The sequence below is a fragment of the Cricetulus griseus genome, chromosome 2 (genome assembly GCF_003668045.3).
Source record: "Cricetulus griseus strain 17A/GY chromosome 2, alternate assembly CriGri-PICRH-1.0, whole genome shotgun sequence".
NCBI classification, from domain to species: domain Eukaryota; kingdom Metazoa; phylum Chordata; class Mammalia; order Rodentia; family Cricetidae; genus Cricetulus; species Cricetulus griseus.
Window position 1 is genome coordinate 301,922,869 of NC_048595.1, and position 14,028 is coordinate 301,936,896.

General features: G+C 38.0%; 1 protein-coding gene across 1 annotated transcript in view; it reads right to left on the reverse strand.

Annotated features, from left to right (window-relative positions):
* Window positions 1–14,028, reverse strand: part of Adgrv1 (adhesion G protein-coupled receptor V1) — a 509,614-nt gene that overhangs the window by 366,972 nt on the left and 128,614 nt on the right. The window contains exons 54-58 of the mRNA XM_035440478.1: window positions 13,015–13,217; window positions 11,418–11,594; window positions 10,915–11,097; window positions 7,256–7,435; window positions 3,270–3,434 (exon numbers count right to left, since the gene is read on the reverse strand). Coding sequence (XP_035296369.1) covers window positions 3,270–3,434; window positions 7,256–7,435; window positions 10,915–11,097; window positions 11,418–11,594; window positions 13,015–13,217 — 908 coding nt within the window. The remainder of the gene's footprint in view (window positions 1–3,269; window positions 3,435–7,255; window positions 7,436–10,914; window positions 11,098–11,417; window positions 11,595–13,014; window positions 13,218–14,028) is intronic.

The following is a 14,028-nucleotide window of genomic DNA, read 5'->3' on the forward strand; positions in this document are numbered from 1 at the left end:
GAGAGGGGAGGGGTGAAGCGGACTGGGGAAAATGTACATAGCTCAATAAAAAAAAATGGCAAAAAGGGACAAGAGACCAGAACCACAAAAGTGAAAAGTTTGCTTTGCTGGGACAATTAATACTGGACAGTTGGAGCTGAAGAATCGGCCTCGAGGAAGAAGAGACAAACATCCTTGAGACAAAATACTCTAGGAAGTGTTTCCTCAGGGTCAGCATGAAGAAGTTGTGTTCCAGAGTAGGTCAATGCTATGCTTGGTAATGTGTAAGAAGCACTGGTTATGTAGGCATGAGGAAATTATGGAGAGCAGAGGGGCCTTGGCGTGTGAGAAGCCATTGGTGAAGATACAGCCTTGGTTCTAGTTGAAGTCCCAGGGTTGTAGGGGCCAAGGCAAGATGTTGAAGCTTGGAATCCTGCATCAGAGGGGTCAGTGTTCCTGAAGATACCCCGGGAGAGGCCAGTTGCAGTGGAGACCCCAGCATTTTAGAAACACCAGACCATGAATGACTACCAAGGACAGTAGGTGTGGAGTAGAGCCAGCCTGAGCATATGAGACAAGCTATGTGTGTTGTGGGTGGCAGAACTGGAGAAGCAAAGCTCCCAGAGTCCTTGGGAGTCCAGAACATAGTGAATCCCAGCTGTGTTCCACTCAGCTTTATAGGGTCTTTTGTTTTTACTTTGCTCTGGTTGCGATTGTGCTCTGGCTTTTCCTCTTTAAAATGAGAAGCATGTTACTTATTTCTTATTTTACCAGAGCACACCAAAGAGACTTTGGAACTTTGAAAGAGACTTTGGATGTCTTAAAGAGACTGAACTTTTACAAGCTGGAATGTGTCTTATATTGAGATACTGATATTAATATGAGTACTAGGGAGAAAGAAGAAAGAAGAGGTTATAGTTTAGTAGTAATATATTGTTGTGCCAACTTGATAAGGTGTCAGTTGCCTGGGTTTAGTTATTTTCCAAGCTGACACAAGCCAGAATCATTTGGAAGAAGAAACCTCAATAGAGAATGATGGGGGAAGTACTTCTGTGTATGTATTTGTCTTATTGGATGATAAATAAGGTACTGTTTGGCCAATGAGGCAGCAAGTAAGGCAGGAGTAGGAGTCAAGGAGGATTCTGGGAAATGTAGTAAAGAAGTGGTGATCCAGGCAGGAAGTGACACAGCAGGCAGACTCATATATAAGCAAGGGCAAGAAGGAAGTCTTCCCTTTTTCTCTTGCTTTTCCTCCTGGTCTCTGCTCTGGAGTCGCCATGTGACTCACCAGCAAGAGAAGGTGCCAGAAGAAGGTGTCTTCAATAAGATAAGTCTTATAAAATATATAGATTTATGATAATTAAGACTGAGCTAGCAGATGAGAAATCCTAGTCATTGGCTAAGCAGCATTTGTACCTACTATAAGTCTCTATGTGTTACTTGGGACCTTAAAATGGCAGAGGGTGGAACTCGGGTGGCCTGGCACAAAGTGCCCACGTGGAAGCAGGGCCCGGGTGGTTTGGAGTAAAGACTTATTGTTACAAGAGAAAATGCACCCATTGGGTTAGCCTATAAGCAAGGGTATTTTCTTGATCAATGATTCATGTGGGAGAGCTTATCTCGTTGTGAGGTAAGCTGTAACTGGGTGGTCCTTATTATGTAAGAAATTAAGCTGAAAAAGCCAAGAGGAATAAGCCAGTAGGCATCATTCCTCCATGGCTTCTGTCTGTCCCCAGATTCTTAGCCTGGTTCCTTCCCAAACTTCCTTCAGTGATGGAATGTGACCTGTGAGCCAAATAAACCCTTTCTTCAAAAAACAAACCAAACCAAACAACAACAACAACAACAAAAAAAAACATAGACACAGAAGAGACTTCTGAGCTAAACTAACAGTGGGCTGGTTGATTGAGATGTGGGCTGGTTGAGCGAGATGCTCCTTCTCCCTCAGTGCTCCTGTTCAGATGTGTGGGCATCACAGGGCCACAAACAAAAGTAGAGACTAAAGCGATGGAAATGAAAGCAAAGCACTGTACCCCAGGAGTTAGAGGCTGTATCCCATGAGAACACCAGGTAAGGTCTCAGGCATGAAGTCACATTTTTCTAGTAGCTCTCACACAATTAAAAAAAAATACATTCCTTATAAAATGGGGTTCATTACAATAGCTCTATATACTACACATGACTATATATGAATGGAAATCTTAAAGATGTGATTGCAAAACCAATTCTCATCCCCATGAAGCTGCATACTATGAAATGGAGGCGAGGAACTGATATGAAAGGGAAAGAGTTAGCAAGAGCAGCATGTCCAAAGGTGTATAATCAATGCTGCATAAGAGAAACTGGGGTTGTCGTCTCAGATGCAGAATGAGAATAGAGGTTAAAATGTATGTATCCCCATCATCCCCAAAATCTATTATCAATCTCAATGTGCCTCTCCTTCTCCTCTTCTTCCTCCTTCTCCTCCTCTTCCTTCTTCTTTCTTTTCCTCGGGATTGTTTTCCTACTCATAGCAGACCCTAAAAACTGTTGTTAAGCAATTGCTTAGCTAAGGGAAGGCATGAGAAGGAAGGAACACTGGTGATGAAAGGGATGCAAGGCAACAGGAATGGGCAGAAGAAAAGGAGGCAAATGGTAAACAGAAGGATGGCAGTGGAAAGAAGATGGGGCATGCACAGAGCACTCTGTCCCCAACCCACATCTCTGGAGTAGACACTGGAGTCATTATCTCAATCATGTTAGCAAAGTGTCAATGGCTTTAAAAACCTAAGTCTGTACGTTTAAGATTCTCTTTGAGATTATGTGACTATGGTGTGCATTTAATATGTTGGCTGGACATTTGTAGATTTAACATTGTCTAAAAGACTATGCAATGTCAATGTTTGAACTCATTATGGAAGTTCTGCACAGTTAGGATAGTAAAAGAGCAAATTCAAAAGAAAATAGAAAATCAGACTCGGTGATAAAATGTATGTAATGGTTGCAGAAATGTTAGCATTGGTGATGACACACAGACTTTGGTTTTTCTGGCTGACTCAGCTTTTGAGCAGTGACAGCAAGGTAATTTAGACTGTGTTGCAGAGACAGGCTCTAAATTCTGCAATCTGATACCCCTCCTTCCATCTCCCTCCCTTTTTTTCCTTGTCTCCCAGTTCCTCTCAATGCACATGAATTTCAAAAAGGAAAATACCAGAAATATTGAACACTAGCATGTAAATTCAAAAACAATACCACAATGCTCTGTTAAAAAATAAGAAAAAAAGTTTTGGGAACCTAGAGCCTGACTGTACCTCAGCAAAATGAAGCGTCCCATTCCAAGGACTGAGAGCATCTTTAGCCTTCTCCTCTATAGCCCAATGAAGAAGGACAGCTCCTTTTCCTCCTGGGGACCGGACGACTGTCAGTGTCACATATGAATCAGGATCATCAGACAAAAGGGATTCATCAACCATTACCTGCAAGAAATAAAACCAGTAAGACGAACATAGTAAATATGGGAGAAATAACCTTATTTATTTGTAATCATTGTAGTTTTGATTTTAAAATTCTGTTCATGATATGTTAACATGTAGCAGGTAAAACGTTTCCCCTCAAACGCATTTCTTTTCTTTTCTATACATTAGGCTATTTGGTATTTCAATTTTCTCTTTAAATTAGGTAGAACAACATGGCTTCACTGTCAGTATGTTAGTGGTAGAAGTGATTATAGCAGCTAGCACACTCAAACTTGCCTACAATCCTCCTGTCTACTATTTTCCCATTTGTAGGTGAACAGAGAAGATACCCCAAGACCTATAAAAAGCTAGCATGCAGAGATGGGAGGAATCTTATGCCTGGGGGCTGGTTGGAGAAGAGGGGTCCATGACAGTCAGAAGAATAGGTTCACTACGGTAAAACTCTTGCATAAATTGGGAAACATTTATGATAAAGGAACTGAGACGTGGGGGCTCTTTGTTTCAGCATATGGATTTCCCAAGTAATATAGGTAGGTATAGACTATCTCTGAATGGTCATTCATTACCAACTTTAGTAAATTGACATTTTTATTGAGATGGTTGTCTTTATCAGAATAGAAAATATTTAAAAAGCAATTTTGGTTGTAGGGGATAGAGAGTCCAAATTAATAAAATTGTTTTGAACATACAGTCTCTGTCTCTCTCTCTGTCACTCTCTCTCTCTCTCTCTCTCTCTCTCTCTTGTTCTTTAGATTCTTTTGAGTGTACAATGTGTGTGCATATGTGTGCATCCCTGTGTGTGAGAGCAGGTGTACATGCCCCACTATGTGTGTATGGCAGTCAGAGTACAAACTTGCCTTCTCCTTGCTTGAGACAGGGTCTCTTTCTTGTCTTGGCACTACATACACCTGGCCAGCTAACCAACAAACTTCCAGGGATTCTTCGGCATCTATCTCCCACTTCTCCAAGTGTGGTGATCTGCATGAGAATGGCCCCTACAGGCTCATGCATTTTAATATCTGGTCTCTAGTTGGTGGAACTGTTTGGGGAAGGATTAGGGGTGTGGCCTTTCCAGAGAAGATGTGTCACTGGAGATGGGCTTTGAGGCTTCAAAAGCTCATGCCAGGACCAGTTTCGATCTCTCTACCTCCAGCTTGTGAATTAGCTATAAGCTCTCAGCTGCCGCACCAGCACCATGCTGGCCTGCCTGCTCCCAAACTACCCACTATGATGGTCATGGTCTCATCCTTGGCAACTACCAGAAAGCCCCAACTAAATGCTTTCTCTTCTAAGTTTCCTTGGTCATGGTGTTTCTAATCAGCAACAGAAAAATAACTAAGACACCATGGGAATACTGGGATTATAAATGTTCCTACTACATATTTGACTTTTATGTAGGTTCTTGGCATTTGAATTCAGATGTTCACATTAATGTCTCATCCAAGCCACCTTCTTCCTTCCTAAAGGAGACCCACTATATTAATTTACTAGCATTAGCATTTCTTATTCTTAAGTCCTTATTAGAAGATACGGTATGGTGAACTATACATGTTCACCTTAAGAAGCAAAGGCCAAGTGGGATCTACAAAACTCAGTAATATAGATTTGAAATGTAACACAGTGCTTTCCATTCTGAACATAGAAACTTACCAAACACAGCATATTCTTGTTTTTGTGTTTGTCTTTTTGTTTTTTCATTAGGCTCCATGTAGAATCAAGAACAGAGATTTGGAAATAACTGTATTTATTAAGCTTCTACTGTGTTATTTCTTCCACAGTTTATTTTATTTAAGCCCCAAAGAACTCTTAGAGATTTGAAGATCAGATATGCACACATATTTGTACAATATGAGTCTCAAATTTAATTCAAGTGTAATGACTCCACACTAAGTATTGTTCACGCCACTCCTTAGGCATAAGAAATATTTTATAACAAAGAATGAAGGAATCAGTTATAAACAACCTGTATGCATAGTTTTTGCTTAGCTTGGAATATTCATGTAGTTTATGTTCTTACACATTGCCCTTGTGAGCATTTTATTTTTATGGGTTTACATTAAAAATCTTTTCTCAATGTTTTTCAGTTTTCTTTCTAATCTTTCACCAACTAATACTATCACAGTGCACAATATTATGATTCATATTCATGGTAGAAAGGAAGATCCTTTGTGGTAAGAAAGACAGGATATAACAACAACAACAAAAAAACTACAAAAGGTTGAGTGACGATTAGTGCTAATTCAACCAAGAGCAAAAAAATCAACTGCACTTATTAAAGCAAATCCTAGGGATGAGTACTCTACATACATCAACTCATTTGTTTCTTGTAATTGTTATGAGAAAAATTACAATAAGACCTGGGTGTCTACTCTTACTTTTACTTTTAGAGTAATAAAATAGAGTTAGAATACTAATGTTAATAATAGCAACTAAGACAAATCCAATGCCCAATCTCAAAAGGTCTTCACCAACTGAGGAACTGAACATTAAACCATGAAATTATTTTTTATTCAATTAACTTTCCATAAAGGAGGAATGCTGATAAATACAGATTTTAATGTCCAAGTTCAAGTGGGATGATGTTATAACCAAAAGTATTTTTATAAGTTTTCACCACTTGAAGATTTGAGCAGTTAGCCCTGTTCAAGTTAGAAAAATTAAATACATATTCATATCTATATATATTGTAAGAAATATTATTGATTGGAATTACCACAAATAATAATGATATTTATCTCAGGATACAAGATTATAAAACCTATCCCTAGATGCTAGCTTATTACAAGCCACTTGAACATTTCTGCTTGATTCTTTCTCCAGGTGAAAACGTTTTATTTGGTTATAGCAAAATTGTACTCTTAAAAGTCCCAATTTGGTGTGAAACTGTAATTACACTGACAAAATCAACAGGTAATTTTAAGCTGTATTTAAACTTTCATGTACCTGGAAAACTGAGGTCTCTTAGACAAGTTGGAAAGCTGGAGTATTGCTAAAGTACCCATGGTGAATTACTGATTACACAATAGATAAGATAGTGAATGCTGATGCACCAAGCCAGAAAAGTTTCTGAGTAAATATGAACTATCTAAGGATATTTATGATTATTTCATCTTGAAGTTGTCTTTAAGAGATAAAGTCATAATAACCAGATATTATCACTACAAACGATTGTTATGATAAAGATTATATTACATTATATTTAAGAGAAAGTTAATGTAGAACGTTCCACCAGAGAGAGCTACATAAACATTCATGATTGCAATTGGTTAAGCTTTTTATGTCCCCTTAACTAAATCCATAAGTGGGCTTCCCCTTTCAGATCTTGGAAGAAAACAGCAAATGAACAGCAAGTGGAAAAATATAAGGAGAAACTTCAAAGCATGGAGCAGATAATATAACCCAGTATTTTGTTCAAAATAGTCCAAGGTACTCCAGAACAATGAATGTGTAGGAACAAGTCTCACCAACTCCCCCCATCCTAGAATGTACCTGAGACCAGTAATGAAAGCCCTCTCAACAAGTACAGCATACTGGCAGTAAAGCAAGCAGAGAATGGAAGACACAGATGAGAAGGACAATAAAAATGAATCTGCTGTTCTCTGTTGAAATCACCTGATATGACAAGCTCTCATTGTATCTCCTTGTATACACAGGCTGGAGGAGTGTTTCCTACAGCAACAACCTACTCAAAAGACTAATCTTGAAGAAAGACTCATTAAGTGAAGGGTAATGAAAAGCTTCAAAACAAAGATTAAAGATACTTTTTATTGAAAACTACATGAGAAACCAGGGAAGGCAGTCACCTGATATATTTAACTTACAGTCTTCTCTTCAAATCCAAATATTCCAAACGGAGAATCATTTGGTGGTATGACAACAGTCACCACAACATCATCACCCAGTCTGCCACCACCAGCCACACTCATTAAGCTAATGCTGAATGTCTCCATGAGTTCAAATTCAGTATCATCAATTATAGTTATTTCTATCAGTGCACTGACCTATGAAACACAAAGAGGGGGGAGAGGAGGAAGAGTTAGAGAGGGAGAGGAAACGATGTAATGTAATAGCAGTGCTTCCTCATATATTTTCTAATTATTTTAGTTGAAAGAAAACAAGAAACAACACACAGTAGAAAAGGAAACAACTGGTTTTTGCATATTTTACCCATAATACATTTAAGATAAAGTATACATAATACTTCAAAGTTGGAAATTTAAAATCTATTATTTTCAAGATAAATTATATATTTAATAAAATATAGGCTATTTTATTAGTGATGTAAAAGATAATGGATTCTTAAGCAAAAAATTCTAAATGACATGGAGTTTCTAACAACTACCACACAAGCATAAAAATCGAGTGTGCTTGATATTAATTTTGCATGATAGGAAATGGGCCCATAAAAACAATCACTGTATGCAGGACAGACAGTTCAGCAATGAAGAGCACATGCTGCTCTTGGAGAGAGTCTACCCTGGTTTCTAGCACCCAAGTGAAGGAGTTCACAATCATCTGTAACTTCAGAGCATCTGATGCCCTAATCTGACTTCCTTGGGAACCTCACACACATGCCCAAACCCACAACACGGTCATACACATAGCTGAAATAAAAATAAATCTTTTTGAAACATTATCACTGACTACTTCAATCAAACCTACAAGGAGAAAGAAGGGGATGAGAAAAATGTGCTGTTGTAGGAGGTTATTATGAGGATTTATATCAGACTCATCAGGGTCTACATTAAACATTTTTATGAATATAAATAAAACCTGTTTCAGCTTGCAATTTCACATATGGCTCCCATCTTCACATTAAAATCTTTGTACACTACAGGTAAGCTACAGTATTTTATACATTGATCATCTAATAAATTGTTTTCTATATAGAACATCTGACAATGGGGAGAAGAAAGAAATCAGATGTCATACTCAGAGAAGCAGAAGTCTAAAAGAAATCACAGCTTGTTACAATAGCCACACTTCAATTCTGTACCATCCAATACAAAACATCTTCTTCCTAAGTCTTGAAACTAAAAATAATAATAACAATACAAAGAATGCTGGTAAATGATACTTCAAGTTCATGCTCAGAAACAAATGCCAGCAGCCGAGCTGCTTCTGTGCAAACCAATTTATATGCTTCTGCTTTAACATAAATATTCCCCCACTACTTGTATTACCCACACTTCATGCTTTGTAGAAATCATTTACAAGTTCCAACTGTAATGATTAACCATAATAGATCTCTTGTACAGGAAGTCTATATTTGTGTGTATCCTTTAGCATTACAAAGCCACTATGAACCACTGGGGTTGGCTAGATTGGTCCCTAAAACAATACAACCTATTGTCACTGTTCTTGATTGCCCCCCAGGACATGATAGTATGGAACTTATCTTTGAAGATGCAAGTCACACACTGAAGATACAGAACACAGAAATCAGACTGCCACTAAGCAGCAAATCCCTTTCCCTCTGGCTACCTTTCACAGTACCAGAAGTGTGCTGCAGAGTGCTTGTGAAGAAGAGCTATCCACCGACCTGCCCAGAGGGAAACCTGCTAGCTGCAGAACTGACCCACAGTACTGATCTGACCAGTGAAACAGTGCCGTGATCATGACGGAACCAACCAACTGCCTCCTGATTAGATGTGAGGCACATTCCCAGGAGGAAAGCCACATCGAGTGCTGTACAGCTGGTCAAGAGCCTGTAGCTGTGGCCTGTGAGGGGGAGAACCTATTACTAGTGTTTGCTAAAGAGACATGTTAAACTGCCTCCTAAGTACCCATGTGTACACCCACGCATTAGTTCTTTAAACTGCTCCTAAGCACCTGCGTGTACACCCACAGGTTAGTTCTTTAAACTGCTCCTAAGCACCTGTGTGTATTGAAGCCCCTTAAATCAGCAGGCAGCAGCCAGCCAGAGACTCAAAACTGGTTAAAATAACAAGAACAGATGCTAATAGATTGTGTGGCCCTATATAGAGCATATATATCGCCTCCTCCAAGACTCAAGGAACATCATGGAAGATGTAGGGCAGAAAGACCATAAGAACCAGAGGATCAGGAGGCATGCCACGGAATGATGCTGGCTATGACATAGCTATTGCACTCATAAACTCACTAAAATAGGATTATGTGTACAAGACCTGCACAAGATTAGGCCATGGATATTTCATTGGGGACAGCAGAGGGCCCAGAAGAGTCCCAACCCTCCCTGAGGCACTACAGGCAATTAATGGTTGCTGAGGAAGAGGTTGTCATATCCTTCAGTGGTGTAGCCAAAGAAAAGTAGCCCAGGCTCAAGAAATAACCTCCAACCCACACTCATGCAAGCAACCTAAGCAAACTTGGTGGGTCACACACAGGACAGACATGAAAGTAGTAGTGGAACTTAGGTAGGAAGAAAAGTTTCAGTGGAGGGGCACGTGAGAGAGTAATGAGAATTATGTAATTAATGTAACTAACTATATAAATCTGCAACTGTTCATATGATAAATTAAAAATAAATAGAAAATATTATCAACTTATAAGCAAACACTAAGAAATAAAATGAATAAAGGACCTAAAACTGGGAACAAAGTAGTGCATCAGGCATTTGCATTTTAAAGAAATATTTTTTGTTAAGAACCTGTAGTCAATAATTGACTTCAATTATTATCCTCCTACATAACTTCTAACTTCAAATGGAAGGGAAGTTCAGTCTCTTAGAATTCTCTCTCTGCTGGAGGCAGAGTGTAAGATCCAGAGGTGATGGTGACTCCAAGGAAACAATGTCTTCTAGACATAACAGGACTGATGCACGGATGAACTCACAGAGATAGTGGCAGTATGCACAGACCTACATAGCTTTAAACTAGTCAGACTCCCAGAGTTTAAAGGGAGAAGTGGACACAGACCTCCACCACTATTCAAAAGGCTATTTGCAATTGATACCTGTTGGTAAAGGAGAATAGTTTCTCCAATGGAATCTTACAGGGCATATTTACCATACTTCATGGTAGGCCCCATGCCCATGAGAAGTTGGCCAATACAAAGCAAACTCAATGGTATTTTCATAAACTTTTAGTCTCATTGGGTTTTGAGCATTTTTTGTCACATTAATCCTTTGCTTGTATATTTTGGTTTCCATTTTTGTGTTTTTGTATGTGTTTCTTGCTTTTTGTTTTTGTTTGCTTTTTAAAAAGACAGAAAAGAGCATGAAGTTGAGTGAGGTGAGGAGGACCTTGGAGGCATTGGAGAAAGGGAAAGTATGATTAGAATGCATTGCATGAATTTTTCATTAAAAGCTATAAAAAAGAATTCTCTTCTTGTGATTAATAGACTATATAAAAACTAATTATAATTAAATTTCACTTGATAAAGAAACAGAATAGAATGCATTTATCAGTCATTAATGCATGTCCACTTAGGAGATGCACTTAGGAGATGCTTGAAGCAAAGCCAAAAACAACAATAAATCTGTTCACACCGAACATACTTGTCCATCAGCAAACTGTAGAATCCCATGAGATGGCTGAAAGTCTTCCAGGCCAGCACTGTCTGGCGTTGCTTTCCAATGCACGTTTACTAACTCAAAGCTTCCAGCCAGCCGGATGACAGGAACTTGAAGAACATTCAAGGGTGGAGGCCCCTCATGAGCAGTAATTACCCCACCAGCATCCTTCAAAAAGAACAGACATTGAAAGGCAGGTCAAAGTTCAGACTCTCCCAAGCTATAACTTGTTGAATTTATTATTCTCACATGTGTAAGAAATGCTTAGAACTTAGAGCAAAATATAATGAAAAAACAAACTTGTTTAACTCGGTGGTCAGCTAAGAGAATTAAAAATCATTCATAATACAAACTTAATACTTATCTTTGTTCATATGTTATAAACAAATCCAATTACTTTGCAAAAGAAAAAATGTAAAGGCACTTGTCAAATCAGCAAGGATGAGCCTTACTTATATTACTATATAAATATGAGAATATCATCTCACTCTGGTAACATGAAACTTAAAGATCCCTCTGGGATCATCGTTTTCTTCAATCATTATCTCCGCTATTTCCATCCTTGGTCTCCGCACACGTGGCTGCTCTGCAGGGAAGTCGGGGTTCACCAGGTTCACTGAAGTGATGGTAATGATGAGTCCTTCCTCCAGTTCAGCAGTCTCATCCTGGGAGGTGGGGAGAAAGACGCTTCATTTGGTTGTTTGGCTCCTGAAATGATGCCTATCTATGTCACCCAGGCTGGTCTCAAACCTGTGGGCCGGGGTGACTCTGAAACAGTCTCTTGAGCAGCTTCAGTTGCACACATATTCCTCCAGACCCAGATGATATTTTACAACAATATTCCATTTGCATTGTAAATCTTGAATTTTTCAGTAAGCAACTAACTATACAGGAACGGTGCCTCTGTTGTACACAAAAGTGATTTCTTGACTTATTTTAATACATCCAACACTTTCTTAGGGCATCCTCAGTATCTATATGTTCAAGATGATCTTTCAAAGGCACCCACAACTGCATTTAGCAAATGTTAAAATCCTGTTCCACAATTTTGACTTCACTCTATTGAATATATCGCACATATATAACACCCTGAAAGAAATTTAGGGCAATTTGATAAATTCTACATGTGTTTTAAAAGTGGAAGTTCTAGATATAAATCTATTATGAGTAATTTAGTAGTTACAGTTAATTTTGAAAAAAAAAATTATTTGTGTGAAAGTAATAAAAATACCAGGATGTAGAAGTAACATAGAGAAAAATCAAAGGAAAGCTCCACCGGGCCTTCCCCCTCCCTTATGTGCTTTTCCTTCTATCATCTCCACATGCCAGGTAACCGATAACCACCAAGACTTATAACAGGAGTACAAATATTACCACATCTACTTAACAGCATGTAATACATTTACAGTGCCTAATATATACTGTTATTAAACTCACACGTGATTACTTATAAATGTACTACTTTTTGTGACATTGCATATCAAACCTGGGATCTTACGTATGCTAGACAAGCAATTGAGTTCTGAAAGAATCCCCAGTCATGATCATTATATGTTACTATAATATTATGGGATGCGAATAGCCATACTGGCACCTCTGATTCTTGTCAACTATTTCAGGTGTGTCTGCCTGTTTGGCCCCTCTGTGTCTCTGCTTCTCTAACTCCCTTTCCTCTTTACACAGAAATAGGGAATGGCAATGAGTTACAGCCAGCAAAAGTTAGAACTAAACCACCTAAATGTTCATCTTATTGAAGTCATTGTATCATGAAGTGAAAATTCTCTCCTGCCAAGCAAAGAATAAAAATAACTAGACTGACTTGGACATTTAATTCATTCCATTATTAAAGCAGTTTATCCAACTATCTTCATAGTGTGCCCAACCAATCAGACACATAATTAACCCAAATTCAGTATTTCAAATGAATTCAAATCATTCCCGTTCTAAAACAAATACAATAAAAACACTATTGTTTTTCCATCCTATAATAAAATATTTTAATAGGAATTCTTTAACTATTACAGAATTACAGTTTTATGGATAAAAGCATGCTAGCTAATCTCATATATTATAATCTATACTTACTGGCAAAATGGCAACTTCAGCATGAGTTTCTTTTGTGTTTTCTTTCATTATTACCACTGAGTCTTGCAACACATAATCTTCATTCTCAGTAGCTTGATTATTGATGTGCAGTAAGAAATTGGGCTTCGCTATCAAATGAATGGAAATGTCCCCAAACAGTCCTTTGTCTCGAACAATATGCAACTGAAGAATAGTGATGTTCTCTAGGGGATAATGTGCCTCGAGTTAATAAGCTGTTCTGTGTTCTAATGTTCTAAGAGCTCTCAGTGGAATGCAGTCTCTAGACAGTCAAGGAATTCAAGATAACACAAGGACAGCATCCTATAGTGTTTTCTGTTTTGTCTCCATTGTTTGCAAAGTTGTGCTCAAGATTGCCACGCATACTTGCATTCATCTGCTTTAGTCCCTCTGTCCTTACAATGTAGCCCCCTATGCTTTACGTGTTACACACTTGAATAAATCTGATGGAGCCTTACAGAAGTATGGAGGTATAACAGAGGCGATAAATGCATAATCCCCAGAAACTTCTTGAGAATGAGTAGTTCAATACATAGTCATAATTTAATACTAATCATTGGAAGAGTGATTTCAGTGTCTATAATGAGGTGTCAATAACAAGTTTAAAGTGTCTCCCAGAACTTACCATTTTTTCATTCCTTAGTTTAAAATAATTTGTTATATAAAACATTAAAAATATTTATTAATATCCTCACCAGTCTAAAAGCATCAAATGATTATGTTTGTTATCAAAAGGAAGAATGTAATTCCTACAAATTACTATGTTTAAAAATGTTTATTGAATGAAAATGAACACTTTTTTATTAAAGTCTATTGCTTTGGGTCTTGCACATACAGGTAAACAAGGGCCCAGGAATATAATCACATACTACTTTTTCCATCAGCTCTGGGATTAAAAGGAATCTGAAATCTGTTTGCACATATTTTTATCTGAGAATTTTCAAGCCATTCTGTAAATTTATTCTATATTATATATAACCTTTTATTTCAATAGGC